Below are 27,809 nucleotides of genomic sequence, written 5' to 3' on the forward strand. Positions count from 1 at the left end.
TTATACAGATGAAATGAAACAATCTACACAAAACACTTAGCTCACAGCCTGCCGCTTAGGAAACCAATGAAAATTAATATCATATTTACTGTCTTCATCATCATCATCACTTTGTGATTTTGGAGTACTCAAGGGACAGTTTAGAAAGACCTGATCATGCCATGTGGGAGTAATGCCTATGGGAGCTAGAACCAGTGTGGGAGGAAGGCAGAACACTGAATGAGAGTAAAACTCATATTGCTTGGAGTGGAAACTTTGCATGTTGGTACCCTAACATCTGTCTAACCCAAATGTCCTGCTTGTCCTGACAATAAGGAAACTATGCTCCCCCAGTGCCTCCTCCATCCACTATCTGTCATGACACTCACTGGCTATGCTGTGACTTTGCTGGTGCATGACCAAGGAGGGACAGTGTGCTGCCCCTCTCCTGCCTGGTGAGTGGTAATGGCAGAGGGTTTGTCCCCAGGACTGGCAGACAGACAGACTCCAGCCAGGCCTCCTGATGGAGATTACTACTCTGCGAGGAGATACAGGTATGAAGCCCACTAGACAGGGACTAGCAACCTGAAAGGTTGGAGACACAGGCTGATTATGGTATTGTGGCCTTGAGAGCTGGATGCAGAGCTCATAATTAGCTGAAGTGGTTCACGAACTCCATTCCTTGTGGACTTCACAATCCTGGACAACCAGAGGAGAAAATGTGTCCTTGGTCCAGCTCAATTACTTCTGAGTCCCACCTCTTCCCAGGGGAAGTTCATCTGGCCTCCTCTAGTCATATACCCACAAGGAAGGCTCTTCCTGTAAAGACTTTTTCCACTTAAAATTTCCATTGCAATTTTGATTTATTGAACATTGATGATGAAATGATACCAGGAATATTGGCATCTTTATTGTTAACATTTCCCATGCTAGAACCTGAAAACATCTCTATATTTGAACATTTTTTTAAATTTAAACTGTTTATTTCCATTATCTAGCACTCTTGTTTATTCTGAGTGTTTCTAGTTGTTTGAGTAGAATTATTTTATCTGAAATTACTCATCACCGTGAACAGTAAACACATTACAGCTATAAGGTGTTTCAAGTAGCATCTGATGTTATTACTCAATAAAACTTTTAGTTAAATCAAGCTGTCAATATTTATATAATGCTAACAATGTGCCACATGTTTTCAAAGATAAAGCAAGGTTAGTCTTTCACATTTTATGAATTGGATTCTCTCCTTCCCTTATAACCACACTCCTTCCATAACATAGGGAGCTCATGTGATATGGATGGCTGAGAAGATACTTGGTGCTTGCCTAAAAGATGTCAAGTGAGGTTTACACTAGAATGTTGCTCTCAGCCCCATCTGACCCCAATAGCTGTCTAGACTCTTCAAAATTCTTTGGTCTCTGGAGGCAGTATAGTTTAGTATTAAAAATCATGGGTTCTGAGGCAGAGTGGCCAAAATGAACAAATCAGGAGACTAGATGCTGGAGAGGATGTGGAGAAATGGGAACCCTCTTGCACTGTTGGTGGGAATGCAAATTGGTGCAGCCACTCTGGAAAGCAGTGTGGCGGTTCCTCAGAAAATTAAAAATAGACCTACCCTATGACCCAGCAATAGCACTGCTAGGAATTTACCCAAGGGATACAGGAGTACTGATGCATAGGGGCACTTGGACCCCAATATTTATAGCAGCACTCTCAACAATAGCCAAATTATGGAAAGAGCCTAAATGTCCATCAACTGATGAATGGATAAAGAAATTGTGGTTTATATACACAATGGAGTACTACATGGCAATGAGAAAGAATGAAATATGGCCCTTTGTAGCAACGTGGATGGAACTGGAGAGTGTGATGCTAAGTGAAATAAGCCATACAGAGAAAGACAGATACCATGTTTTCACTCTTATGTGGATCCTGAGAAACTTAACAGAAACCCATGGAGGAGGGGAAGGAAAAAAAAAAAAAAAAAGAGGTTAGAGTGGGAGAGAGCCAAAGCATAAGAGACTGTTAAAAACTGAGAACAAACTGAGGGTTGATGGGGGGTGGGAGGGAGGGGAGGGTGGGTGATAGGTATTGAGGAGGGCACCTTTTGGGATGAGCACTGGGTGTTGTATGGAAACCAATTTGACAATAAATTTCATATATTGGAAAAAAAAAATCACGGGTTCTGGATTCAGACATAGTTCCACCACATACCATGTAATTCCAGGCAATTAATGAGCTCATTTGTAACTCTATTTCACCATGTATATTATGTTGATAATAAGTACCCAACTCATAAAATCTTTGTGATAAGTTAATACATGGAAGTTAAAACAGTGAATGACACAGAATAAAAGCTCATTAAAGGTTAAATACTTCCTTTTACCTCTTCTCTTTTCATAAAACCAGGGCAGCCCCTTCTCTTCAAGTCATCTCTGAAACAAATCTTAGTCCTTTAAACTCTTCCAGAGTCTAAGAACGTGGGGGCAGTGAAGGAAGTGTTTCTGATCCAACAGAATGGATGTGATCCCTGCCCCATCCAAGCGACTCGACCAGTACTTTCTATCTGTATCTCTTATGTTGCTGAATGGCTTTGGTTTATGGCCAATGTTGATAATATATCTGCCTTAGACTAAACACAAAAACTTGTTTCTTGTTCCTTGCCTATTTTTAACACCTTACAGATTTAATATATTAGCCTTAAAATAGATTTCATAATTGAGAAAGTAACAGAAAAGCAACTATTAGTAAACTGAATCCACCAATCACCATGACTGGAGATGTAGTCCAGATGTGCAAGACTGGTCCATTATTTGAAAATCAGTGTGGGGGCGCCTGGGTGGCTCAGTCGGTTGAGCAGCCGACTTCAGCTCAGGTCATGATCTCGCGGCCAGTGAGTTCGAGCCCCGCGTCAGGCTCTGTGCTGACAGCTCAGAGCCTGGAGCCTGTTTCAGATTCTGTGTCTCCCTCTCTCTGACCCTCCCCCGTTCATGCTCTGTCTCTCTCTGTCTCAAAAATAAATAAACGTTAAAAAAAATAATAAAAATGAAAATCAGTGTGATCTACTGTATCGACTAGGCTAGGATATCAGTTGATGCAGAAAAGGCATCTGACAAAATCCAAAACCTATATTCATGATTAAAAAAAAAAAAAAATCTCTGTAAACTAGGAAGAGGAGAACTTAATTTGATGAAAAGCAAACACACTGTTAGCAATAAAAAAGGACACAGCTTCACACAACTTGGATGGATCTCAAGGGGATTATGCTGAGTGAAAAAAAGTCTATCTCCAGAAGGTTACATACTGTATGATTTCATTTATATAATATTCTTGAAAAAACAACATTACACAGATGGAGAACATATTGTACTTGTTGAGGCTAGTGATGTAGAGGTTTGGGTCTGAATACAAAGTAGTAAAGGAGTTCTTTTGTGCTGATGAAACAGTTCTGTATCTTGACTGTGGTAGTAGGTCCATTCATCTACACAAGTGCTCAAACTGCAAAGACACACACACACACACACACACACACACACACACACACACTCCATTCATATTGGTGAAATCTGAATAAGCTCTTGGATTTCTACTGGGGAAAACTGAGTGAGGGATACATGGGATTTCCCCATACATTTTTTTTTTTTTTACTTTGAATCTATAATTATTTCAGTAAAAAAGAATTTATACACACATACCCCAAACTCAGGATGAGAAAGCTTAAGTGGCTTTTTAAAAGTCATAGAGGTAGGGTCGAAAATTGAATACTAGGAATTAGGTGTCTGCATTCCCCAGTCCAGTTTTCTTTCCATTCCACCAAGGAAGACCCAGGACCTTAGGATAACAGACACATAAACAGTATTTTTCTGCACATATCTCAAACATATTGCTACTGATAATGTTAATGGTAGAAAGTTCTGACTGGATAGGCTTATAAGTAGACTGGGCATAGCAGAAGACAGGCCCTGATACAAGTATCTATCTCAAAAAAACTAGAATTAAATTAAACCCAAATATAATAGAAGGGAACAAAACCAGAAATTAAAGAATCAGAAAGAAGAGTAAAGTTCTCCTTTCTTTGAAAAAATTAATAAATCTAAAGTTTCTTTGAAAAAATATCTAAATCCCTAACAGAATGAAGAAAAAGGAAGAAAACACACATATTACCACCATCAGAAATGAAAAGGGGATAGAATTACAGCTTTCAGACATTAAAAAGGAATTAAAGGCTATTATCAACAAATTTATGTCAACATGTTTGAAAAGTTATGGAATGGACAGATACAATTTAGCAAAACTAACACAAAAACAAATAAAAAACCTGAATAATCTTTTGTCATATATAAACAATTTGGTGTAATTCATCAGTGAAACTATCTTAAAAAAATTTTTGTGAAGAAAACCCAAAAGATTCACTGGTGAATTATTCCAAACATAAAAGGCCTAACAGGTCCAATTTTACACAAAGTGTTTCAGAACAGTTTCTAGCTCCTTTTAAGAGGCAATATAAATCTGATATAAAACACAGACAAGTATATTAAAAGAAACTACAAGATAAGCCTCTAATTACCAGACAAAACTAATTCTAGCAAAGTGAAAAGGCTAATTGGCTAATATATACCATGTCCAAGTGTGGCTTATTCCAGATACACATGTTATTTTACCATTTGAAAATCAAGGAATGTAGTTAATTCACCATATTAATAAACTGAAGGATTTTTGTTGTTGTTGTTAAGACCATGATTCATGCAGGGGCGCCTGGGTGGCGCAGTCGGTTAAGCGTCCGACTTCAGCCAGGTCACGATCTCGCGGTCCGTGAGTTCGAGCCCCGCGTCGGGCTCTGGGCTGATGGCTCAGAGCCTGGAGCCTGTTTCCGATTCTGTGTCTCCCTCTCTCTCTGCCCCTCCCCCGTTCATGCTCTGTCTCTCTCTGTCCCAAAAATAAATAAACGTTGAAAAAAAAATTAAAAAAAAAAAAGACCATGATTCATGCAGAAAAGGCACTGGATAAATATCAATATTCACTCACAACAATAAAAAAATACTCGACAAATTGGGGATAAAATGAAATCGCCTTCATTATTATTTTTTGAAAGACATTCTCTATTTTTTTTCTAACATTTTTGTTTAAGTAATCTCTACACCCAACGTGGGGCTTGAACTCATGACCCTGAGACCAAGAGTCAGATGCTCTTATGGTCAGAGGAGGAGCCAAGATGGCAGAACAGCATGGAAGCTTTTTTTGCATCTCACGTCCATGAAATGCAGCCAGATCAACACTGAACCATCCTGCACACCTAGAAAACTGATTTGAGGATTAACACAACAATCCACACAATCTGAACCACAGAACTCAGCAGGTATGTGGCACGGAGAGGTGACTGGGGGAGAGAGAAGCCACAGAAAGCAGGGAGCTGTTTTTGCTTATGCAGAGAGGACACAGATGTGGGGAGAGTACGGGAAAAGCACCCCTCCCCCCAAAGCAGCTGGAGAGAAAGTGGAAAAGTGGAAACAGCCGCAGGGGCTGAACTGAAAAGGGAGAAAGGAGAAAGGAGAGGGTTTAAATTCCACTAAAACTCTACAAACAGGGAGCGCAGAGTCTGAAATTCTCCAGTTCCATACCTGGGGGTGTTCTGGTGGGAAGGGCGAGTCCCCAGGAGCAGAGTGGAGTCCGGCGGGGGGCTTCGGGCCACACGGGGAGAGGCGGTTCCCCTGCTGGGAGGACAGCTGGTAGAGGCTGTGTGGCCCCCACAAGGCAAAGGTGCCAGCAGACCAGAGAACATTTGCTGGTGCTGGAACAAGGTCGTTAAGGGGGAAGCCTGGTGCCAGACGCGTGCTGCGATTTCCCATAATCCCTGAAACGGGAACTTTTTCTGGGGCGGGTGGGCACCCAGCCACAGTCTCTTGAGCATCGGCGGCAGCACAGTCCCTCGAATGTTCCTGGGTGCTGCTAGCACCCGCCATTGTTCGGTGAGACCCTCCCCCTGAAGGTCTGAGTTGGGGGGAGGGGGAGCCGCATTCCTTCCTAAGTAAGGGGTCAGGAAACACAGCCGCGTCTGGGATAAAACTCAGTAGGGAGGTGCCACCTGGCAACCTGATGGCTTGCTCACGGACAGTGTAAAAGCAGGGAGTGGACGGAAGCCAGAGACAAAGGGCAGGTACACGATTGCTGGTCGGGGAGAACAGAGTTCTGATACTAGTCTGACTAGCTGGATGACGCCATTTTCACCCTGCTCGCGCATGTGCATACACACCTACAGGCGCCACAACAATCGACCCTAGTAAATTAAGCAGCGCCACCTAGTGGAGAACAGAGCCTTTACACTAAACCCCGCCCAACCTGGCCAACCTCGCTCTTCAGAAACACCACAAGTCTCTCTGCCCGCTTAGTTTACATACTGTAAATTGCTTCATAGTTTGATGTTAGGGGAAAATGATGTAATTTAAATTGTATTTCTATCTGTTTGCTGGTCCACCTATTCAATTTTTTTCTTCTTTTTCATTTCTTTTTCTTTAATACAGAAACAGAAAATTTTTATTTTCAATTTTTATTAAAAAATATTTTTAACTTTTTCTACTATATTTTTTACATTTTTGTAAATTTTTCAAAATCTATTTTACTTCCATCATTTCACTTTATCCTATTTTATTGAATTCATTTTTTTCAAATTTTCAGGTTTTCCCTCCCCCATCCCCTTTTTCTCTAATCTATCAAGCTCCTTTCAACAACCAGACCAAAACACATCTAGAATCTAGCAACATTTATTTGACTTGTGTGTGTGTGTTTTTAAATTTTTATCTTATTAACTTCTTTTCACCATTCTAAATGACGAAGTAAAGGAATTTACCCCCAAAAGAAAGAGCAGGAAGAAACAAGACCCAGGGACTTAACCAACACAGGTACAAACCAAGATGTCCAAACCAGAACTTAGAATCATAATAGTAAGAATACTAGCTGGGGCCGAAAACAGATTAGAATGCCTCTCTGCAGAGATAAAAGAAGTAAAAGCTAGCCAGGATGAAATAAAAAATGTTGTAACTGAGCTGCACTTTCCAATGGATGCCATGGTGGCAAGGATAGAGGAGTCAGAGCAGCAAATCAGCCATACAGAAAACAAACTTATGGAGAATAATGAAGAAAAAAAAAAAAAAAGACAAGGCGAAAGAACACAATTAAAGAATGACAGAAATCAGTGACTCATTAAAAAGGAATAACATCAGGGGCGCCTGGGTGGTGCAGTTGGTTAAGCGTCCGACTTCAGCCAGGTCACGATCTCGTGGTCCGTGAGTTCGAGCCCCGCGTCGGGCTCTGGGCTGATGGCTCAGAGCCTGGAGCCTGTTTCCCATTCTGTGTCTCCCTCTCTCTCTGCCCCTCCCCCGTTCATGCTCTGTCTCTCTCTGTCCCAAAAATAAATAAAAAACGTTGAAAAAAAGGAATAACATCAGAATCACAGGGGTCCCAGAAGATGAAGAGACAGTAAAAGGGGTAGAGGGTTATGTGAGAAAATCATGCAGAAAACTTTCCTAACCCAGGGAAAGACAGACATCAAATTCCAGAAAGCACAGAAGAGTCCCATTAGATTCAACAAAAACTGACCATCAGCTAGGTATATGATAGTCAAACAAAATACTCAGGCAAGGAAAGAATCATGAAAGCAGCAAGGGAAAAACAGTCCCTAAGCTACAAGGGAAGACAGTTCAGGTTTGCAGCAGACCTATCCACAGAAAACTGGCAGGCCAGAAAGGAGAAGCAGGATATATTCAATGTGCTGAATCGGAAAAATATGCAGCCAAGAATTCTTCATCCAGCAATGCAGTCATTCAAAATAGAAGAGATTAAAAATTTCCCAAACAAAAATTAAAGGGGTTTGTGACCACTAAACCAGCACTGCAAGAAATTTTAAGGGGGAGAGAAGACGGAAAGAGGGGAGAAACGATGGGGGAAAAAAAGACCAAAAAAGCAAAAAAGACTAAAAAGGACCAGAGAACACCAGAAACTCCAACTCTACAAGAAACATAATGGTAATAAACTCTATCTTTAGTACTCACTCTAAACATCAATGGACTAAATGCTCCAATCAAAACACACAGGGTAACAGAATGGATAAGAAAACAAGATCCATCTATATGCTGTTTACAAGACACCCATTTTAGACCTAAAGACACCTTCAGATTGAAAGGGGATGAAGAACCATCTATCATGCTAATGTCACCAAAAGAAAGCTGGAGTAGCCATACTTATATCAGACAATCTGGACTTTAAAATAAGGACTTTATGGGGCGCCTGGGTGGCGCAGTCGGTTGAGCGTCCAACTTCAGCCAGGTCACGATCTCGCGGTCCGTGAGTTCGAGCCCCGCATCAGGCTCTGGGCTGATGGCTCAGAGCCTGGAGCCTGTTTCCGATTCTGTGTCTCCCTCTCTCTCTGACCCTCCCCCGTTCATGCTCTGTCTCTCTCTGTCCCAAAAATAAATAAACGTTGAAAAAATAAATAAATAAAATAAAATAAGGACTTTAACAAGAGATGAAGAAGGGTATTATATCATAATTAAGGGGACTATCCACTAAGAAGACCTAACAATTGTAAATATTTATGCTCTAAATGTGAAGCGCCCAAATATATAAATCAATCACAAACATAAACAAACTCATTGATGATAATACCATAATAGTAGGGAAATTCAACACCTCACTTACAGCAATGGACAGATATCTAAACAGAAAATCAACAGGAAACAATGGCTTTGAATGACACACTGGACCAGATGGACTTAACAGATATATTCAGAACATTTCATCCTAAAGCAAGGGAATATACATTCTTCTGCAGTGTACATGGAACGTTCTCCAGAATAGATCGCATACTGGGACACAAACAAGCCCTCAACAAGTACAAAAGGATCGAGATCACACTGTGCATATCTTCAGACCACAAAGCTATGAAACTCAAAATCAGCCACAAGAAAAAATTTGGAAAAACAAACACTTGTAGACTAAAGAACATCCTAGTAAAGAATGAATGGGCTAAACAAGAAATTAAAGAGGAAATTAAAAAGTACATGGAAGCCAATAAAAATGATAACACCACAGCCTAAAACCTCTGGGATGCAACAAAGGCAGTCATAAGAGGGAAGTATTTAGCAATCCAGGCCTTCCTAAAGAAAGAAGAAAGGTCTCAATATACGACCTAACCTTACACCCTAAAGAGCTGGAAAAAGAACAGCAAATAAAACCCCAAACCAGCAGATGACAGGAAATAATAAAGATTAGAGCAGAAATCAATGCTATTGAAACTAAAACAAAAAACAAAACAAAAAAACAAAACAAAAAAAAACAGTACAACAGATCAACGAAACCAGAAGCTGGTTCTTTGAAAGAATTTAAAAAATTGATAACCCCCTAGCAAGTTTGAGCAAAAAAAAAAAAAAAGGGAAAGGACCCAAATAAATAAAATCAAGAATGAAAGAGGAGAGATCACAACCAACACTACAGATAATAATAATAAACAATAATAGAATATTATGAGCAACTATACGCCAATAAAATGGGCAATCTAGAAGAAATGGACAAATTCCTAGAAACCTATAAACTACCAAAACTGAAACAAGAAGAAATAGAAAATTTGAATTGACCCATAAATAGTAAAGAAATCAAATTAGTAATCAAAAATCTTCCAAAAAACAAGAGTCCAGGGCCAGATGGCTTTCCAGAGGAATTCTACCAAACATTCAAGCAAGAGTTAACACTTCTCTTGAAGCTGTACCAAGAAATAGACATGGAAGGAAAACTTCCAAACTCATTCTATGAAGCCAGCATTACCTTGATTCCAAAACCAGACAAAGATTCCACTAAAAAAAGAACTATAGACCAATTTCCCTGATGAACATAGATTCAAAATTTCTCAACAAGATATTAACCAACCGGATCCTACATTAAAAAAATGATTTACCACAACCAAGTGGGATTTATATCTGGGTTGCAGGACTGGTTCAATATCCACAAAACAATCAACGTGATTCATCATATCAATAAAACAAAGGACAAGAATCACATGATCCTCTCAATAGATGCAGAGAAAGCATTTGACCAAATACAGCATTATTACTTGATAAAAACCCTCAAGAAAGTAGGGATAGAAGGATCATATCTCAAGATCATAAAAGCCATATATGAGAGAACAAGTGCTAATATCATCCTCAATGGGGAAAAACTGAGAGCTTTCCCCCTAAGGTCAGGAACAAGACAAGGATGTCCATTCTCACCACTGTTATTCAACATAGTATTGGAAGTCTTAGCCTCAGCAATCAGACAACACAAAAAAATAAAAGGCATCCAAATCAGCCAGAAGGAGGTCAAACTTTCACTCTTCGCAGATGACGTGATACTTTATATGGAAACCCAAAAGATTCCACAAAAAAAACTGCTAGAACTGATCCATGAATTCAGTACAGTCTCAGGATATAAAATCAATGTACAGAAATCGCTTGCATTCCTATACACCAATAATGAAGCAACAGAAAGAGAAAGCAAGGAATCGATCCCATTTACCATTGCACCAAAAACCATAAAATATGTAGGAATAAATCTAACCAAAGAGGTAAAAAATCTATACACTGAAAACCATAGAAAGGTTATGACAGAAATTGAAGAAGACACAAAAAATGGAAAAATATTCCATGCTCCTGGATAGGAAGAACAAATATTGTTAAAATGTCAATACCACCCAAAGCAATATGCATATTTAATGCAATACCTATCAAAATAACACCAGCATTCTTCACAGAGCTAGAACAAACAATCCTAAAATGTGTGTGGAACCAGCAAAGACCCTGAATAGCCACAGCAATCTTGAAAAAAAAAAAAAAAACAAAAACAAAAACCCGAAGCAGAAGGCATCACAATCCCGGACTTCAAGCTGTATTGCAAAGCTGTAATCATCAAGAAACTATGGAACTGGCACAAAAACACTCAATGGAACAGAACAGAAAACCCAGAAATGGACCCACAAACGTATGGCCAACTAATCTTTGATGTAGCAGGAAAGAATATCCAATGGAATAAAGACAGTCCCTTCAGCAAGTGGCGCTGGGAAAACTGGACAGCAACATGCAGAAAAATGAACTTGGACCACTTTCTTACACCATACACAAAAATAAACTCAAAATGGATGAAAGACCTAAACATAAGACAGGAAGCCATCAAAATCTCAAAGAGAAAGCAGGCAAAAACCTCTTTGACCTTGGCTGCAGCAACTTCTTACTCAACACGTCTCCAGATGCAAAGGAAACAAAAGCAAAAATGAACTACTGGGACCTCATCAAAATAAAAAGCTTCTGCACAGTGAAGGAAACATCAGCAAAACTAAAAGGCAACCGACGGAATGGGAGAAGATATTTGCAAATGACATATCAGATAAAGGGTTAGTATCCAAAATCTATTAAGAACTTCTCAAACTCAACACCCAAAAAACAACTAATCCAGTGAATAAATGGGCAAAAGACATGAATAGACACTTCTCCAAAGAAGACATCCTTGGCCTTGTCATCCATGGCCAACTGACACATGAAAAAATGGTCAACATGACTCATCATCAGGAAAATAGAAATCAAAATCACAATGAGATACCACCTCACACCTGTCAGAATGGCTAACATTAACAACTCAGGCAACAAGAGTTGTTGGCGAGATGCAGAGAAAGATGATCTCTCTTGCACTGCTGGTGGGAATGCAAACTGGTGCAGCCAATCTGGAAAACAGTATGGAATTTCCTCAAAAAATTAAAAATAGAACTACCCTTTGACCCAGCCACTGCACTAATAGGTATTCATCCAAGGGACACAGATATGCTGTTTTGAAGGGACACATGCACCCCAATGTTTATAGCAGCACTATCAACAATAACCAAAGTATGAAAAGAGCCCAAATGTCCATCGACAGATGAATGGATGAAGATGTGGTATATATATAGACAATGGAGTATTACTCAGCAATCAAAAAGAATGAAATCTTGCCATTCGCAACTATGTGGATGAAACTAGAAGGTATTATGGTAAGCAAAATTAGAGAAAAACAAGTATCATATGACTTCACTCATATGAGAACTTTATGATACAAAACAGATGGACATGAGAAGGGAAGCAAAAATCATATAGAAACAGAGAGGGGGACAAAACATAAGAGACTCTTAAATATGGAGAACAAACTGAGGGTTATTGGAGGGGTTGTGGGAGGGGGTATGGGCTAAATGGGTAAGGGGCATTAAGGAATCTACTGAAATCATTGTTGCCTTATCTGGTAACTAATGAATGTAAATTTTAAATTTTTTTTTCAACGTTTATTTATTTTTTTGGGGACAGAGAGAGACAGAGCATGAACGGGGGAGGGACAGAGAGAGAGGGAGACACAGAATCGGAAACAGGCTCCAGGCTCCGAGCCATCAGCCCAGAGCCTGACGCGGGGCTCGAACTCACGGACCGTGAGATCGTGACCTGGCTGAAGTCGGACGCTTAACCGACTGCGCCACCCAGGCGCCCCAAATATAAATTTAAAAAATAATAATAAATTAATAAAATTAATCTATGAAAACTATAGTTATTATTATACTTCTGAAATATGGCACATTTCCCCCTAAGATCAGGAACAGGACAAAGATGCTCATATTCATCATTTCTATTCATCATTATAAAGCAATGAGGTGAAAAGAAAAAAACCCACAAAGTTTAGAAACCAAGTTAAGACGTTTTGGGGTGCCTGGATGGCTCCGTCAGTTAAGCATCCAACTCTTGATCTCAAGGTCATGAGTTGAATCCCTGCGTTGGGCTCCACACTGGGCGTGGAGCCTACTTAAAAAAAGAAAAGGGAGGGGGAGAATCAAGTAAGACTTTCTTTCGTAACTGACAGGATAGTATACACAGAAAATCCAAAATAATCCACAAACTATTTGCATAATATTTCAAATAATAATTTAATTTATGAATGTCATTGGATAAAAAGATCAAAGTACAAAAAGAAATTGTAATTCACGCTAGCTGAAAAATCAAAAAGGAAATAAATAAAAATATTTACAAAGCAAAACATACCACATACCTAGAAATAAATTAAAAATATTCAAGACCTCTACAATTAAACCATGAAATACTGTTAAGAGAAATTACAGACAACCTTGGTAAATGGATGATTATATTATATTCAATTGGAAGACTCAGTATCATAAAGATGTCAATTTCATTCAGGTTATTGCATCAAGTCAATGCCAATTCCAAGCATACTCTCAGCGTATTTGTGAAAATTGATAAGGAAATTCTAAAAATATAGAAACAAATGAAGAATAAAAAAATTGTGTCTCACTCCCAGATTTCCCTACATACTACAAAGCAACATAGAGATTGAGAAGCCATCTTTAGCAATCTAAAGATATGTTAACAGATGGCATCTAACCTTTATGAAAGGATTTCTACAATTACTTAGCCCTTGTTGAGTTACCAGACTTCAGTTCCCCACTATTGCTAAGACCACAGTAAGCACAACATGCTAGCAGACAAGATTACCTCTATTCCCATATCCGCACTTGACCACTGCTGCCTCCTCCCCTCTCTGTATACATGACAATTGTCAGGACTCTGACTCAGTGCAGACTCGACTCTGGTTTCTGGATGAGCATGGGAGCCTGCCTTAAACAAATCGGGACACTGCACTGTGACTCGATAACAATTAGCAAGTGAGCCAGTCAGATTCTACTATAATCAACATATTGGGGTTATTCAAAAAGGCCATCGATTCTTTTCTCCCTGAGACTTCAACATGGAAAGAAAAGAGCCTGGATCTTCTGGGACCTACAGCAGAGAGAAATAGCCTGCCAGGAAGAATAGCTAACCCAAAAATGCACAGCCAAGACACACAGACAGAATTCGTCAAGATAATAAACTCTCTATAGCTTACAAAAATGAGAAGAGTGAAAAGAAGCCAGAGACTGGTAAATGTTATTTGTAATATACGTATATATAATATACGTAACATATATACACACACATATATAAAGGTTTTATATATGTATGTATATGTACTTAGATACAGAGATACACATACATACAATCAAGGATAAATACCTAGAAACCCTTCAAATAAAAAAGGAAACAAGCATGGGTGAAATGCTTCAACAGGATGCCCTCATAAAAGGCATCCAACAAGCACGTAAAACGTACTTCTCATCCTTACATATCAGGTAACTGCAAACTAAAACCAAAGCAGGATGTTACCATATCCTCTGCTGGATGGCTGAAATTAGAAAGTTTGGCCAGCTAAATGGAATAATCGCAATTCCCACACATTGCTTTTAGGATGATAGGTGTAATCTACCTTTTTGAAAAACTGCAGTAACTATCGAAACTAAAGATAAAGTCTACCCAGTGATCTCATTCCTACATACAAAACGTATATCAAGAGAAATGAGTGTTAAGTCTGTGAAAGGAGCAATTAAAACGTAAACCAGACACCACGCTAAGAAACCAAACACGTAATTGTACATATTGTATTTAAGCACTTAGATAAAGATCAAGAAAATCAAGAATAAGCAAACCTAATAAATTGAATGAAAAGTCAAAATTGTGGTTTCCTTTGTGGAACAATTATTGACAAGGCAGATAAATAAACTTTCCGGAATCCTGGGAATGTTCTGATTATCAGGGTGTGTACGTAAGAAAAATTTCATCAAGTTATACACTTAGGAGTAGCACACTTCATGCATATTGGTATATATATGCTTTACTAAAAGAGCAGAAAATGATAAAGGGAAAGTGCCATAGGTATACTTTCAGAAATAAAGTGGAAATGTAACGGAAGGGAAAAGTATAGCTAAATGTACCTGAAGAAGCATAAACTAAAGAACTCCTTTCTCAAAAAAGCAGAAAAATGTTTGAAGGTGTCAAATATACATGTTCCTCCAGTAAAATAGGATGACACCCTGTCTGATGCTTACAATTATAACTAATCTTCCCTGCTGTCCACAGCTCTTCTCACTTGAGGTCCCAGGGGATTTACATAGCTGTCTTTCCCCTTGAGCAAAGTGATGTGATGGATTGGACCACAGAGAACAATCCTGCTCCAAAATGGTGCCAATTCTACATATTCAGTTGATGTGCCAGAGGGACTATAGTATAAAATGACAGTGCTGGAACTTGCCAGAAAATCTAAGAAGCTGTGTATGACCATGATGGAGGAACTTATGGAGAGGTCTACAGAGCTGCTGTCTCTGAGGTTACTGAAGTGAAAACATATAATGTTCTGTTTCAAGCTAGAATTGATTGGTGGGTCCAGTAATCAGGAAAATGAGCCGGAAACTGAAGCCCACCTGGCCCCTATGCATCTGTCTTCATTGGATGGCTCCACTAAATGAAGAATAATGGCTTCTTCTGCCTTCCCATTTCATGCAAACTACTTTCAACAACTCTAACCTGGAACTGGATGAAGGAAATGATTTTGAGAAATGAAGTCCCAACCATGTCCAACACATCAGCTCAACCAACTTTACTTCTAGCTTTCTTCTCACAAGGTCTCTTATTTTTTTTATTTTTAAAATTTTTTTAATGTTTATTTATTTTGGGGACAGAGAGAGACAGAGCATGAACGGGGGAGGGGCAGAGAGAGAGGGAGACACAGAATCGGAAGCAGGCTCCAGGCTCCGAGCCATCAGCCCAGAGCCTGACGCGGGGCTCGAACTCAGGGACCGCGAGATCGTGACCTGAGCTGAAGTCGGACGCTTAACCGACTGAGCCACCCAGGCGCCCCACATGGTCTCTTTTTAAACTCAAAACACTGGGTCCAACTCCCAGCCTTGAGTAAGGACAAAGAACAACATACAAAAACAAGGTATCAGAGGCGACTCTTCTTTGGAGAACTTCGCACTTATTTCTGCTGAAATTGCGTATGAGACAGGAAAAGCTTTTAATAGTAAAAACTGATAACATCAAAAACTAGAAGTTCTTAGTTAAAAAAAAAAAAAAGAAAGAGAAAGAAAAAGAAAAGGAGCACCTGAGTGGCTCAGTCCGTTAAACATCTGACTTCAGCTCAGATCATCATCTCAAGGGTTGTGGGTTCAAGCCCCACATCGGGCTCACTGCTGTCAGCCGGTCAGCACAAAGCCCGCTTCAGATACTCTATTCTTCTCTGTGCCCCTCCCCTACTTGCGCTCTCCCCAAAATAAATAAGTATGAAAAAAGAAAAAAGAGAAAAGAAAAAAATACCGAGTAGGCAATTTCCAGTATCTACCATGCTGGATCAAAATGAAACTACCAATTACAAGAAAAAAATTACAAAAGAAATCACAAATACCAAAGTGTTGATACCATAATGATCATATACTTGGAGAACAATGAGCATTAATTAGAAACTAATTAAAAAAAAAAAAAAAAAACACTCCTGCCTGCCTATGAAAAACACCTCAAATCCCCTTATGGGTCCAAAAGATTTTGTTATGAAGAACATTTACATCTCAGCCCAAATAAAAGTACCTCACAATTTAAGCATGGTTAGAGCTGAAGAAGTATTAGAGGAAAACTTATCACTTTAAATATTCACACCAGAAAACAGAAAGTGAAAATCAATGAGCCAGCAGTCCACTTTCAAGGTGAGTCACTGATCTGCGCTTCTAGTTAAGTTTCCTTATCCACAGTTAAGTGATGTTCACTGAAGGTATTACCACAAGGTTTACATACACAGGTTTCTCTCAGCTGTGAGTTCTCGCGTCTTCAAACAGGTAAGCAACAACTTCCTGCTTTCTTACATTCATAGGGTATCTCCGCAACGTTAGACGGAGGATGTGAAAATGCCTTGAAGACACTCCCATATTTCTGACATTTATGTATTTTCTCTGCTGTGAGTTTTCACATGTCTTCGAAAGTAGGCAGGGCACACAAAGGCTTTCCCACATTCCTTACATTCATAGGGTTTCTCTCCAGTGTGGCTTCTTACATGTCTTCGAAAGGATGAGGGACAACTGAAGGCTTTCCCACACTCCAGACATTCAAAGGGCTTCTCTCCAGTGTGCATTCTTGCATGGACAGTAAGGTATGAAGAATGGCGAAAGGCTTTCCCACATTCCTTACATTCATAGGGCTTCTCCCCAGTGTGTGTTCTCATGTGGATCCTAAGGGCTGAGGGATAAATGAAGGCTTTTCCACATTTCTTACATTCATAAGGTTTCTCTCCAGTGTGAGTTCTTATATGTACTGTAAGGTGGGAGGAACTAATAAAGGCTTTCCCACATTCCTTACATTCATAAGGCTTCTCTCCACTGTGAGTTCTTAAATGTTCCGTGAGGGATGAAGAACGGCTAAAGGCCTTCCCACATTCCTTACATTCATATTGTATCTTTCCAGTGTGATCTCTCACGTGTGCTCTGAAGGATGAGGGACAACTGAAGGCTTTTCCACATTCCTTACATTCATAGGGTTTCTCTCTACTTTGATTTTTCACGTGTGTATTCAGGGAAGTGGGAAGATAGAAGGCTTTTCCACATTCCAGACATTCATAGGGTTTCTCTCCAGTGTGTTTTCTCATGTGGATACTTAAGGAGGAGGGACAATTGTAGGCTTTCCCACATTCCTTACATTTATATGGTTTGTCTCCTGTGTGTGTTCTGACGTGGACAGTGAGTTTTGAGGACTCACTGAAGGCCTTCCCACACTCTTTACATTCGTAAGGCTTCTCTCCAGTATGAATTCTTATGTGTATTATAAGGTGAGAGGAAGAACTAAAGGCCTTCCCACATTCCTTACATTCATATGGCTTATCTCCACTATGAATCCTCTTGTGTTTGGAGAGTGAGGAGGAACAACTAAAGGCCTTCCCACATTCCCGACATTCATAAGGCTTATCTCCACTATGAATCCTTTTGTGTTCCGTGAGGGATGAAGAACAGCTAAAGGTCTTTCCACATTCTTTACATTCATAGTTCGTCTTTCCAGTGTGAATCTTCATATGTGCCCTAAAGAATGAAGAACAAGCGAAGACTTTCATACACTCCTTACATTCATAGGGTTTCCCTTCAGTGGGAGTTTTCACATGCTTCTTAAAACAAGCAAGAAAATGAAAAGCTTTCCCACATTCTTTACACTGATAGGGTTTGCTTCCAGCGTGAGACCTGATGTGATTTTTAAGGGATAAATGATCTGTGAAGGCCGTTTTACACTCGCGGCATTCATAGGACTTTACTTCAGTAGTTCTCTTCAGTATATTCAGATGTGAGATTTGGCTGAAGGTTTGTCTACGCCGATTTTCTTCACTGTATTCATTGATGTTCTCCACCACGGGGCTTCTTTTAAAAATAAAAAGCACATTATTAGTGGTAAATAAATTTTTACCATTTTCAGGAATTATGTACATTTTCTGCCCCATCAAATTACAAGTTCAAAGTTCTCCCAGAGGGCTCTACCATAGCCAATATTATCAATGAGTTGTTTTGACTTATATAATTTTTCTGATAATTGCTTACAACTGAACTATGTGTCAAATAGTGAAGAACTCAATGTAATTTTCAAAAAAAAAAATCTTGGAAAAATTCTTTATGAATTCACAATTTTTGACCAAGTTCTATATACATGTTTTTTTTAAGTTTTATGACATTTTAAGATCCTCTCCTCACACTACTTTTTCTTACTTACCTCAAATGTCTCTCACGGTTTTTGTTCTGATAATAAATACCCCGGTATTCCCCATTTTTGTGTAAAATGGATGACGAAGAATCATTCCTTTTGAATCTAACTATTTTCTGTTCATTGGATATTTTTTGTCCATAAGTATCTTGTGGAGTAACTGATTCTCTAGTTTTAAGTTGAGTCTCAAAACCTGAAACAAAAAAGTAAAGGCACCTATAAGCAAAGGACTTCTGGAAGTGTGGCTGTTTCAGGACTTTGGTAATAATATGCACAATGGTCAAAATGGTATGCAACTAAGAAATAATTCTATGAAGACTAGGACTGATAGTGACACAAATAGGGAATTATTAGGAGAACAAAACACAAAGGAACCGGATAAAGTGCACATGACCAAATACTAACTTACAAGAGGAAATACAGATCTTTCCGAGAACAAGGATACTGTGAGAATACTGATAAAAAATCAAAACAAGGAATCTGGAAGATCAGACCCCTCAAACAAAACAAAATTTTGCTCTGCTTTTATTAGATTTTTCCAAACGTAATATCCCCCCAACCAGGATATTTTCTCCCAAGGATTCTTGCCTTCCTGGTGCTCCCCCTGGATAGGTCCTCTTTCCACTGTTTCCAGGTCCTCCTCTTGTTTCCACTGGGAGATCAGATACGGCGTGTGGAGTGGATACCCTAGTAATGCAGAAAGGCTTATCATGATGGAAAACAATGACGAACCATGAACATTTCCATGACAGTCAAAATTTTGCTCTTCTGATACTTTAATTATGGGCAAGGTAAATTTAATTTCAACAAGACGTCAAAAAAGTTTTTCAAGTGGGGGCACGGTAGGGGGGGTTGACAGTGACAGAGACAATGACACAGCTTCTGATTTCTAGAACCAATGTGACAATCATATCTAAACTTCAATATTAGAAGCTGGTCTGATACTCAGGACCCTTTGTTCTCCTGTTGAATATAAAAATCTCACAGAATACCAATCTTAAACAAGGTTATGCTGAGACCATGATAAAATTAAGCAAAACAAGGCCACTATGTAATTTAATCTAAGGGTGACCCCCCCCCCCGCAATACACACACACTACTCCGTAATAAAATTTCTACCTCTTTTTGTCAGCATCCAATCTAAAGTGACCACCTGTGGACTGAACAGTGTCCCTTGAAAATTTATGTCCAAACAGATCAATGAAACAGAACAGAGAGCCCAGAAATAGACCTACATAAACACAGTCAGCTGATCTTTGACAAAGGAGCAAAGGTAATAGAGAAGATAGTCTTTTCAACAAAGACTGAAACAACTAGACCCCAACATGGAAAAAAATTAACCTAGACACAGACTTTTACACTTTTCACAAAAATCAACTCAAAAAGGGATCACATGGATCAAAGACCTAAATGTAAAGTGCAAAACTATGAAATACCTGGAAGAAAACATAGGAGAAAATCTAGATGACCTAGGGTCTGGAGATGACTTCTTAGATACAACACCAAAGGCATGACCCATAAGAGAAATTCACAAGCTGGACTACATTAAAATTAAAAAAGTATTGCTCTGCAAAAGATACTGGCAAGAGAATGAAAAGATAAGCCACAGACTGGGAGAAAAACATCTAGAAAAGACACATCTGATAAAGGACTGTTATCCAAAATAAATAATTTTTTTAAAGTTTATTTATTTAAGTAATCTCTACACCCATGTGGGACTCAAACTCACAACCCCGAGATCAAGAGCCACATGCTCTACTGACTAAGCCAGCCAGGCACCCCCATTAGCAAAGAACTCTTAAAATTCAACAATAAGAAAACAAACAACCTGAGTAAAAAGCGGGCCAAAAACCTCAACAGACACCTCACCAAAGAAGAGATACAGATGACAAATAAACATATGAAAATATAGTTCAAAATGTCATCAGGAAAACACAAATTGAAACAATGAGATACTACCACACGCTTACGAGAACAGCTAATATCCAGAACACTGACACCAACAAACGCTGGCAAGGAACTCTCATTTGTTGCTGGAGGGAATGCAAATAGGGACACCCACTTTGGAAGATAGTATGATAGGGCAATCACACTTCTTGGAATTTACCCAAAGGAGATGAAAACATGTCCACACAAAAACCTGCACACACAGGTTTACCGCAGCTTTATTCAAAACTGCCCAAGCATCGAAACAATTAAGATGTCCTTCATGGGGCTCCTGGGTTGCTCAGTCGGTTGAGCATCCAACTTCGGCTCAGGTTATGATCTCGCAGTTCATGAGTTCGAGCCCCGCGTCGGGCTCTGTGCTGACAGCTTGGAGCCTGGAGCCTACTTCCAATTCTGTGTCTCCCTCTCTCTGCCCCTTCCCCACTCATGCTCTGTCTCTCTCTGTTTCTCAAAGATGAACAAACGTTAAAAAAAAAAAATTTTTTTTTTAAAAGATGTCATTCAGTGGGTGAATGGATAACTAAAACTGTGGTACATCCAGACAATGAAATATCATTCGGAACCAAAAAGAAATGAACTATCAAGCCACAAAAAGACATGGAAGAATCATAAATGCATATTACTAAGTGAAAGAAGCCATGGGAAAACCGATACGATTTGGTCCATATGATTCCAACTACGTGACATTCTGGAAAAGCCAAAACTATGAAGACAGTAAAAAGATCAGTGGCTGCCACAGGTTAGAGGGGAAGAAGAGATGAACTGACAAAGCAAAGAGAATTTTAAGGCAGTTAAACCACTCTGTATGATACTATAATGATTGATATATATACCATTACGTATTTGTCCAAACCACATAATGTATGACACCAAGAGTGAATCCTAATGTAAACTATGGATGCAGGGTGATGATGATGTGTCAATTCAGGTTTGTCAGTTGTAACAAATGTACCACTCTGGTAGATGTTGATAGCAGAAGACACACTGTATCTGTACAGGGGCAGGGCATATATGAGAAATCTCTGCATCTACTGCTCAATTCTGCTGTGAATCTACAACTGCTCTAAAAACAAGTGTCTTAAAACAAAATGTCAGGGACACCTGGGTGGCTCAGTCGGTTAAGTGACTCTTGATTTCAGCTCAGGTCATGATCCCAGCCAGGGTCATGGGATCAGGCCCCTCGTCAGGCTCCTCACTGAGCATGGAGCCTACTTAAGATTTTCTCTCCCTCTCCCTCTCCCCCCCTTCCTCTCCCCCACTAGCGTGCGTTCTGTCTAAAAATAAAAAAAAAAAGTCATGTTCACTTGAAACCTCAGAATGTTACTTTGGAAATAGGGTCTTTGTAGATATAATCAAGTAAAGATGAAGTTACACTGGATTGAAGTGGGTCTTCAATCCATTGACTAGTGTCCTTATAAGGATTAACATAAAAAGGGAAAAAGGCCATGTGAAGATAAAGGCAAAGATTAGAGGGGCGCCTGGGTTGCTCAGTCGATTGAATGTCCAACTTTGGCTCAGGTCATGATCTCACAGTTCATGAGTTCGAGCCCCACATCGGGCTCTCTGCTGTCAGCACAAAGCCTGCTTTGGACCCTATTTCCCTCTTTCCCTCTGCACCTCCCCAGCTCCTGCTCTGTCTCTCTCTTAAAAATTAATAAACATTTTCTTTTAAAAAAAGGCAAAGATTAGAATGAGAGAGCTGCATGGGGCACCTGGCTGGCTCAGTTGGTGGAGCATGCAACTTTTGATCGTGGGGTTGTGGGTCTGAGCCCCACATTGGGTGGAGAGATTATTTAAAAAGAAAATCTTAAAAAAAAAAAAAAAAAAAAAAAGAATGATATGCTGTGTACCAAGAAACACCCAGGATTGCTGGCAACCACCAGAAGCTGGGAAGAGACAGGAGAAATTTTCCCATAGAGCCTTCAAAAGGAGTCTGGCCTTATATTTCCAGTCTCCAGAAATATGAAATAGGTCTCTGCTGTTTTTAGCCACAGTTTGTGGTACTTTGTTATGAAAGGCCTAGGAAACTAATACAGCCAGCTTCCACAGGCCCATCCCCAAATCACTCAACCAAAGCACAAACCCTATAATATGTACTTTTTAACACCTTTCTGAGACATACCACAGCTCCCCAGGTCACTGAGTAATAAACCCCACTTGTTTACAGGTATGTTCCTGGTAGTCTCTGAGTAAAGAACACTGACATCAATAAAATTATCCTAAGGACCGAAACCACAAACCTCCCCAAGACCCAAAGGGATGCCCGAAGTCTATGCCCACACTTTCAACACGTAATAAGCATCAACACTTTTAACCACAAGAAAAAGACAGTTCACTACACAGATGTTTATTTTCATGAAGAAACCACTAGACACAGCAAGTTCCTTGGGGTCAGTGAGTGTCTGTCGTATTTACCACTATATTCTAATTCCTCAGTCCATATCCTAGAACAAGGTCAATTAGTAAAATTGTTTTCTCAACAACTAAATGAAGGAATGTTGCCACTCTTACCTAATGAGGCCAGGTTCTGGAAGTTTTCCAGCATCACATCTCGGTAGAGGTTCCTCTGAGCAAGATCCAGCAAAGCCCACTCCTCCTGGGTAAAGTCCACAGCCACATCCTCAAAGACCACTGAGTCCTAAAACACACCACACATATTCTCTTCAGGAAGGTACCAACTCTCCCCATAAATGCAGAACTGATGAGGTTTATAATACTGGGGAACTGAGAACTAACTAACTCATAGTAAGTTCTGAAGATACTATGGTCTCCTGACATCTACCCCAGAATGCAGCCATCAGATCTTGTGCTCTCCCCGTAACTCTCTTCCTAACTGATCCAATCCTGTCTCACGCATTTAACTACACGTCTAAAATGTTAAATTTATCTCTTCCACAGTTTGATGGTGACCAATTCCAGTCTTATAATAATCCAGAACAGTCCAGAGCATATGGCTGAAATGAGAGAAATGCTCTAGAAATGAAATAAATTCCACATTGACACCAGCAGTTACTTGTTACAGAAACAATTTCACCAGCTTCCTTCTTTCCCACCATAGCACTGAGCACAACATGAAACACTGGGTCCTATCGGAATGAGGTTTAAATGCATAAAAACACACCGAGGAACAGAGAGCCCTTCTTTTTTTCACTAACCTGAGACCCAGGGGACTGCAGAAATACAACTTTCATGTCAGGCCCACAGCTAGCCATATTTTCTTGTCCTCTAGGCCAGGGGTCAGCAAACTATAGCACATGGGCTAAATCCAGCCTACTATTTGCTTGTGTAAATAAAGTTTTACTGGACCACAATAAAACATTTGTTTAAGTACCGTCTGGGGCTGCTTTAGGCTAAATTGGCAGTTCAATTGCAATAGAGACTCTATAGCCTTCAGAGCCTAAAATACTTACTATGTGGCCCAACAGACAAGCAGACTGCTGACCACTGCTCCACACAATTAGGAGGTCAATGACCTGGCGGAATGGAAAATTCTTTTGGCGAATTATTAGCCCCAACTTACCTGTGTCATATTTTTCTGCAACTCAGCAGCTCTTTCTTCTTTCATGTTCCCTTCATGAAGAAAGCCAGAGTACTGAGAAGTTAGAGCTGAAAGCAAGAGAAAGAAGACATGAGAATCCAGATCTCCCCACAACTCACGAGGCGAGATGCTACGGCAGGTCCATTATGAGGGACCACGCCCCTCAAAACAAACACACACGCACACAGCCCCAAGACACCCAACCAAACACACACTGATCTGCTAAGAAGGTGAAGTAATCTGATCTCCTCTAGAGCTAGAAACTCTTTAGAGCTAGAAACCATTGCTGTGGTCCGTGTTGATCATTAAAAAAAAAAAAAAAAAAAAAAAAAAGGTTAAACGTCCCATTTTGTAAGTTAACTGAAATTTTTAAAAGTTTAGCTGTCAATTTTCCCATGATAATGAAAAGCAAAACCTATGACACGATGCCTTCAACCATAAAAATACACACTGTGTCAAATCCAAAACAGCACTTATATATCCAACTTCTGGGGGCTCCACTCCCGACATTTCTTCTGCACTCCTGGCAGGCTAACAGGCATTGCTTCCCAGCCTCTGACCACCGAATCCTCCCTCCAGGGGCTGCAGGGTCTCTGAAACTTGGTTTTTGAGAAGGAGCATCAACCGACTCAATTCCACGTGTCGGAGGCAGTGAAGACTGCCATGCTTGACTCTCTTGCTAAATTTACCTGTACAGAGGACCGCAGCAGCAGGGCAAGAACACCTCAAGTTAGCAAAATATGTCATCTCCGACGGCGTTCTCTGCAGCTGTTACGCAAACTTAAAATAACAAAAACGCAACCGTTTTGTCCTTGCAGTGGATCCAGCAGTATGTTTTAAATCTAGTAAAAACTGCAACATCCTTTACTACATTACTAATGTGCCATTTGAGCAACCATGATGTGAGAATGACTTTGCCAAGAGCTTTCCTCTCAGAGAAGCTCTGCAAACCAGATATTACAACTAGTTTAGAGTTGAGAAATCTTAGCATCGATTAACCACATACTCAATGCTACTCAGTCAGAAAGGGCGTATATACTACATATACAGGCGTGTGAATGCAGGCCTATTTTCCTTCAGAGCCTAAAATCCCAATGGGCGTATTTCTGAACACAGACCTTACAATTTAGTTGTTAATGAGGCTGTTATTACTAACATTACCAGAGTCTGGCCTGCAACCCTGCTGTGCACTCTGGAGAGTACACAAACGAAGTATTCTACTGAAATGTTTTATCTTCGTGAGCTCCTTCTCTTGACTAAGCCTCCTGTCTTGAGCAAGGACACTTCCCTTAAGGCCCTTACCTCTTGCTTCTTTATTTCATATTTACTTAGGTAATATTTACCCTGATCCCACTACATACAGTCACAGGGGATATAGCACTAAACAGAACAGAAAAATCCTGAAGCACAGGGATGTTATAATCTTTTAAAGGAGGGGAATAAACAGAGAAACGTATCAGGTAGTGGTACGTGATACATAATAATGTAGCCAGCACAGTATAGGGATAGAGAGGCACACACATATTTATCTTTAGTGAGTCAGGACTACTTTTGTGGCAGGAAGAAGTAGACAATTAAAAGAAGTGTTTCAGGTGCACCTGGGTGGCTCAGTGGGTTAAGCTTGCAACTCTTAATTTTGGCTCAGGTCATGATCTCACAGTTGTGAGATCAAGCCTCACATGCGGGCTCGACGCTAAGCGTGGAGCAGGCTTAGGATTCTCTTTCTCCCTTTCTGCCCCTCTCGCTCATGCTCGCTCTCTCTAAATAAATAAACATTTAAAAAAAAAAAAAAAAGAAGTGTTTCAGAGAACACTGGAAATCCACAGCTGGTATGACTTATATATTTATAAATATCATCAACTCCAGACGAAAAAAAATCAGTAATGGTGGGCTAACGATTAAAGGTTGTAAAAAGAACAGCACAAACGTTCAGAAAAATGAAAATAAGACAAAATTAATGATATTTTTTAAAATGAATAAAAAGAGGGGCGTCTGGGTGGCTCAGTCAGTTAAGTGTCCAACTTCAGCTCAGGTCATGATCTCAAGCCCCATGTCAGACTCTGTGCTGACAACTCGGAGCCCGGAGCCTGCTTCAGATTCTGTGTCTCCCTCTCTCTCTGCCCCTCCCCCACTCACTCTCTGTCTCTCAAAAATAAATAAATGCTAAAAAAATTTTTTTTAACAAAAAGAATAAAAACTAAAAATGTGCCCTTTGAAAACTAATGAAATCAACATACCTTTAGCAATTTTAATAGAATTATGAATGGGTCACAACCACAGATGTTGCAGGGAGAATATAACCAAAATATTAAGGAAACATATATGGGGGCGCCTGGGTGGCGCAGTCGGTTAAGCGTCCGACTTCAGCCAGGTCACGATCTCGCGGTCCGTGAGTTCGAGCCCCGCGTCAGGCTCTGGGCTGATGGCTCAGAGCCTGGAGCCTGGTTCCAATTCTGTGTCTCCCTCTCTCTCTGCCCCTCCCCCGTTCATGCTCTGTCTCTCTCTGTCCCAAAAATAAATAAACGTTGAAAAAAAAAATTAAAAAAAAAAAAAAAGGAAACATATGAAAATGTACAGACATGAATGAATTTATAAAAGAAGTATAACTTTCTGGCGACATTCTTTTTTTTTTTTTTTAATGTTTATTTATTAATGAGAGACAGAGATACAGAGCATGAGCAGGGGAGGGGTACAGAGATGGGGAGACACAGAATCTGAAGTAGGCTCCAGGCTCCAAGCTGTCAGCACAGAGCCCGCGACGCGGGGCTCGAACTCACCAACTGGGAGATCATGACCTGAGCCGAGGTTGGTCACCTAACCGACTGAGCCACCCAGGCGCCCCTTTCTGGCAACATTCTAAAATAAATACAAAACTTGGTTACAACCAGCCCTTAATTAAACAAAACAGTAGTTTAAAACATGCCCACAAAGGAAATATAAATTACAAATTGTTTCACAGGCAAGTTCACCAAATAAGTAAAGGGTTCCTAATTCCATTGCAGGGGTGGAAAATACGATTTTCCTGAATGTTTCCAAGACCAGAAAAGTACAACTCAAAATAAAATAGGCAAGATCTCATTCATACATATGAATGCAAGGTAATATAAAAATATTAGTGCCGTCAAGAAATGACTAGTGGTTAAAAACTGAATCTTCAATTAATATAATCATCACATTAACAGAAAACCATGACTATTCCTCTTAGATACAAAATAGTCACTGATCTCTATTAATATCCATTGGTGATAATTTAACCCACCAAAATTAGAGAAAAGCTTTAGTTGGAAAAAATAATTATTATCTACAAACATCTACAGCAAACATCCTATTTAACTGCTGAAATGATAGAATAACTCTGGGATCAGGAACAAGGCAAGGATGCAAATTATACACTATTCTAGTACTGTCTGTCTCCCGTAGTGGAAGTCCTAGCAAATACCCTAAAGAAATAAAAGGAAGGGTCGCCTGGGTGGCTCAGTCGGTTAAGCCACTGGCTCTAGATTTCCGCTGAGGTCATGATCTCACGGATGGGGAGATCCAGATCCGGCCCCTACGTTGAGAGCAAAGAGTCTGCTTGGGATATTCTGTCTCTCTCTCTCTCTCTCTCTCTCTCTGCCCCTCACCTGTTCGTGCTTTCTCTCTCAAACAAATAAACATTAAAAAGAAAGAAAGAAAGAAAGAAAGAAAGAAAGAAAGAAAGAAAGAAA

The 27,809-nt window shown here is 39.8% G+C and overlaps 1 protein-coding gene across 1 annotated transcript in view; it reads right to left on the reverse strand.

The window, feature by feature from the left end:
- Window positions 1-16,111: 16,111 nt before the first annotated feature.
- LOC121013928 (zinc finger protein 699-like) overlaps window positions 16,112-27,809 on the reverse strand; it is a 12,058-nt gene continuing 360 nt past the window's right edge. Inside the window, 6 exon segments of the mRNA XM_040449800.1 lie at window positions 16,112-16,836; window positions 16,838-18,280; window positions 18,627-18,810; window positions 19,206-19,304; window positions 23,076-23,202; window positions 24,085-24,170. Of these exon segments, the coding sequence (XP_040305734.1) occupies window positions 16,713-16,836; window positions 16,838-18,280; window positions 18,627-18,810; window positions 19,206-19,304; window positions 23,076-23,202; window positions 24,085-24,129 (2,022 nt within the window). The 5' untranslated portion in view covers window positions 24,130-24,170 and the 3' untranslated portion in view covers window positions 16,112-16,712.

The sequence above is a fragment of the Herpailurus yagouaroundi genome, unplaced genomic scaffold (assembly GCF_014898765.1).
Source record: "Herpailurus yagouaroundi ecotype Mexico unplaced genomic scaffold, PumYag 200, whole genome shotgun sequence".
NCBI classification, from domain to species: Eukaryota; Metazoa; Chordata; class Mammalia; order Carnivora; family Felidae; genus Herpailurus; species Herpailurus yagouaroundi.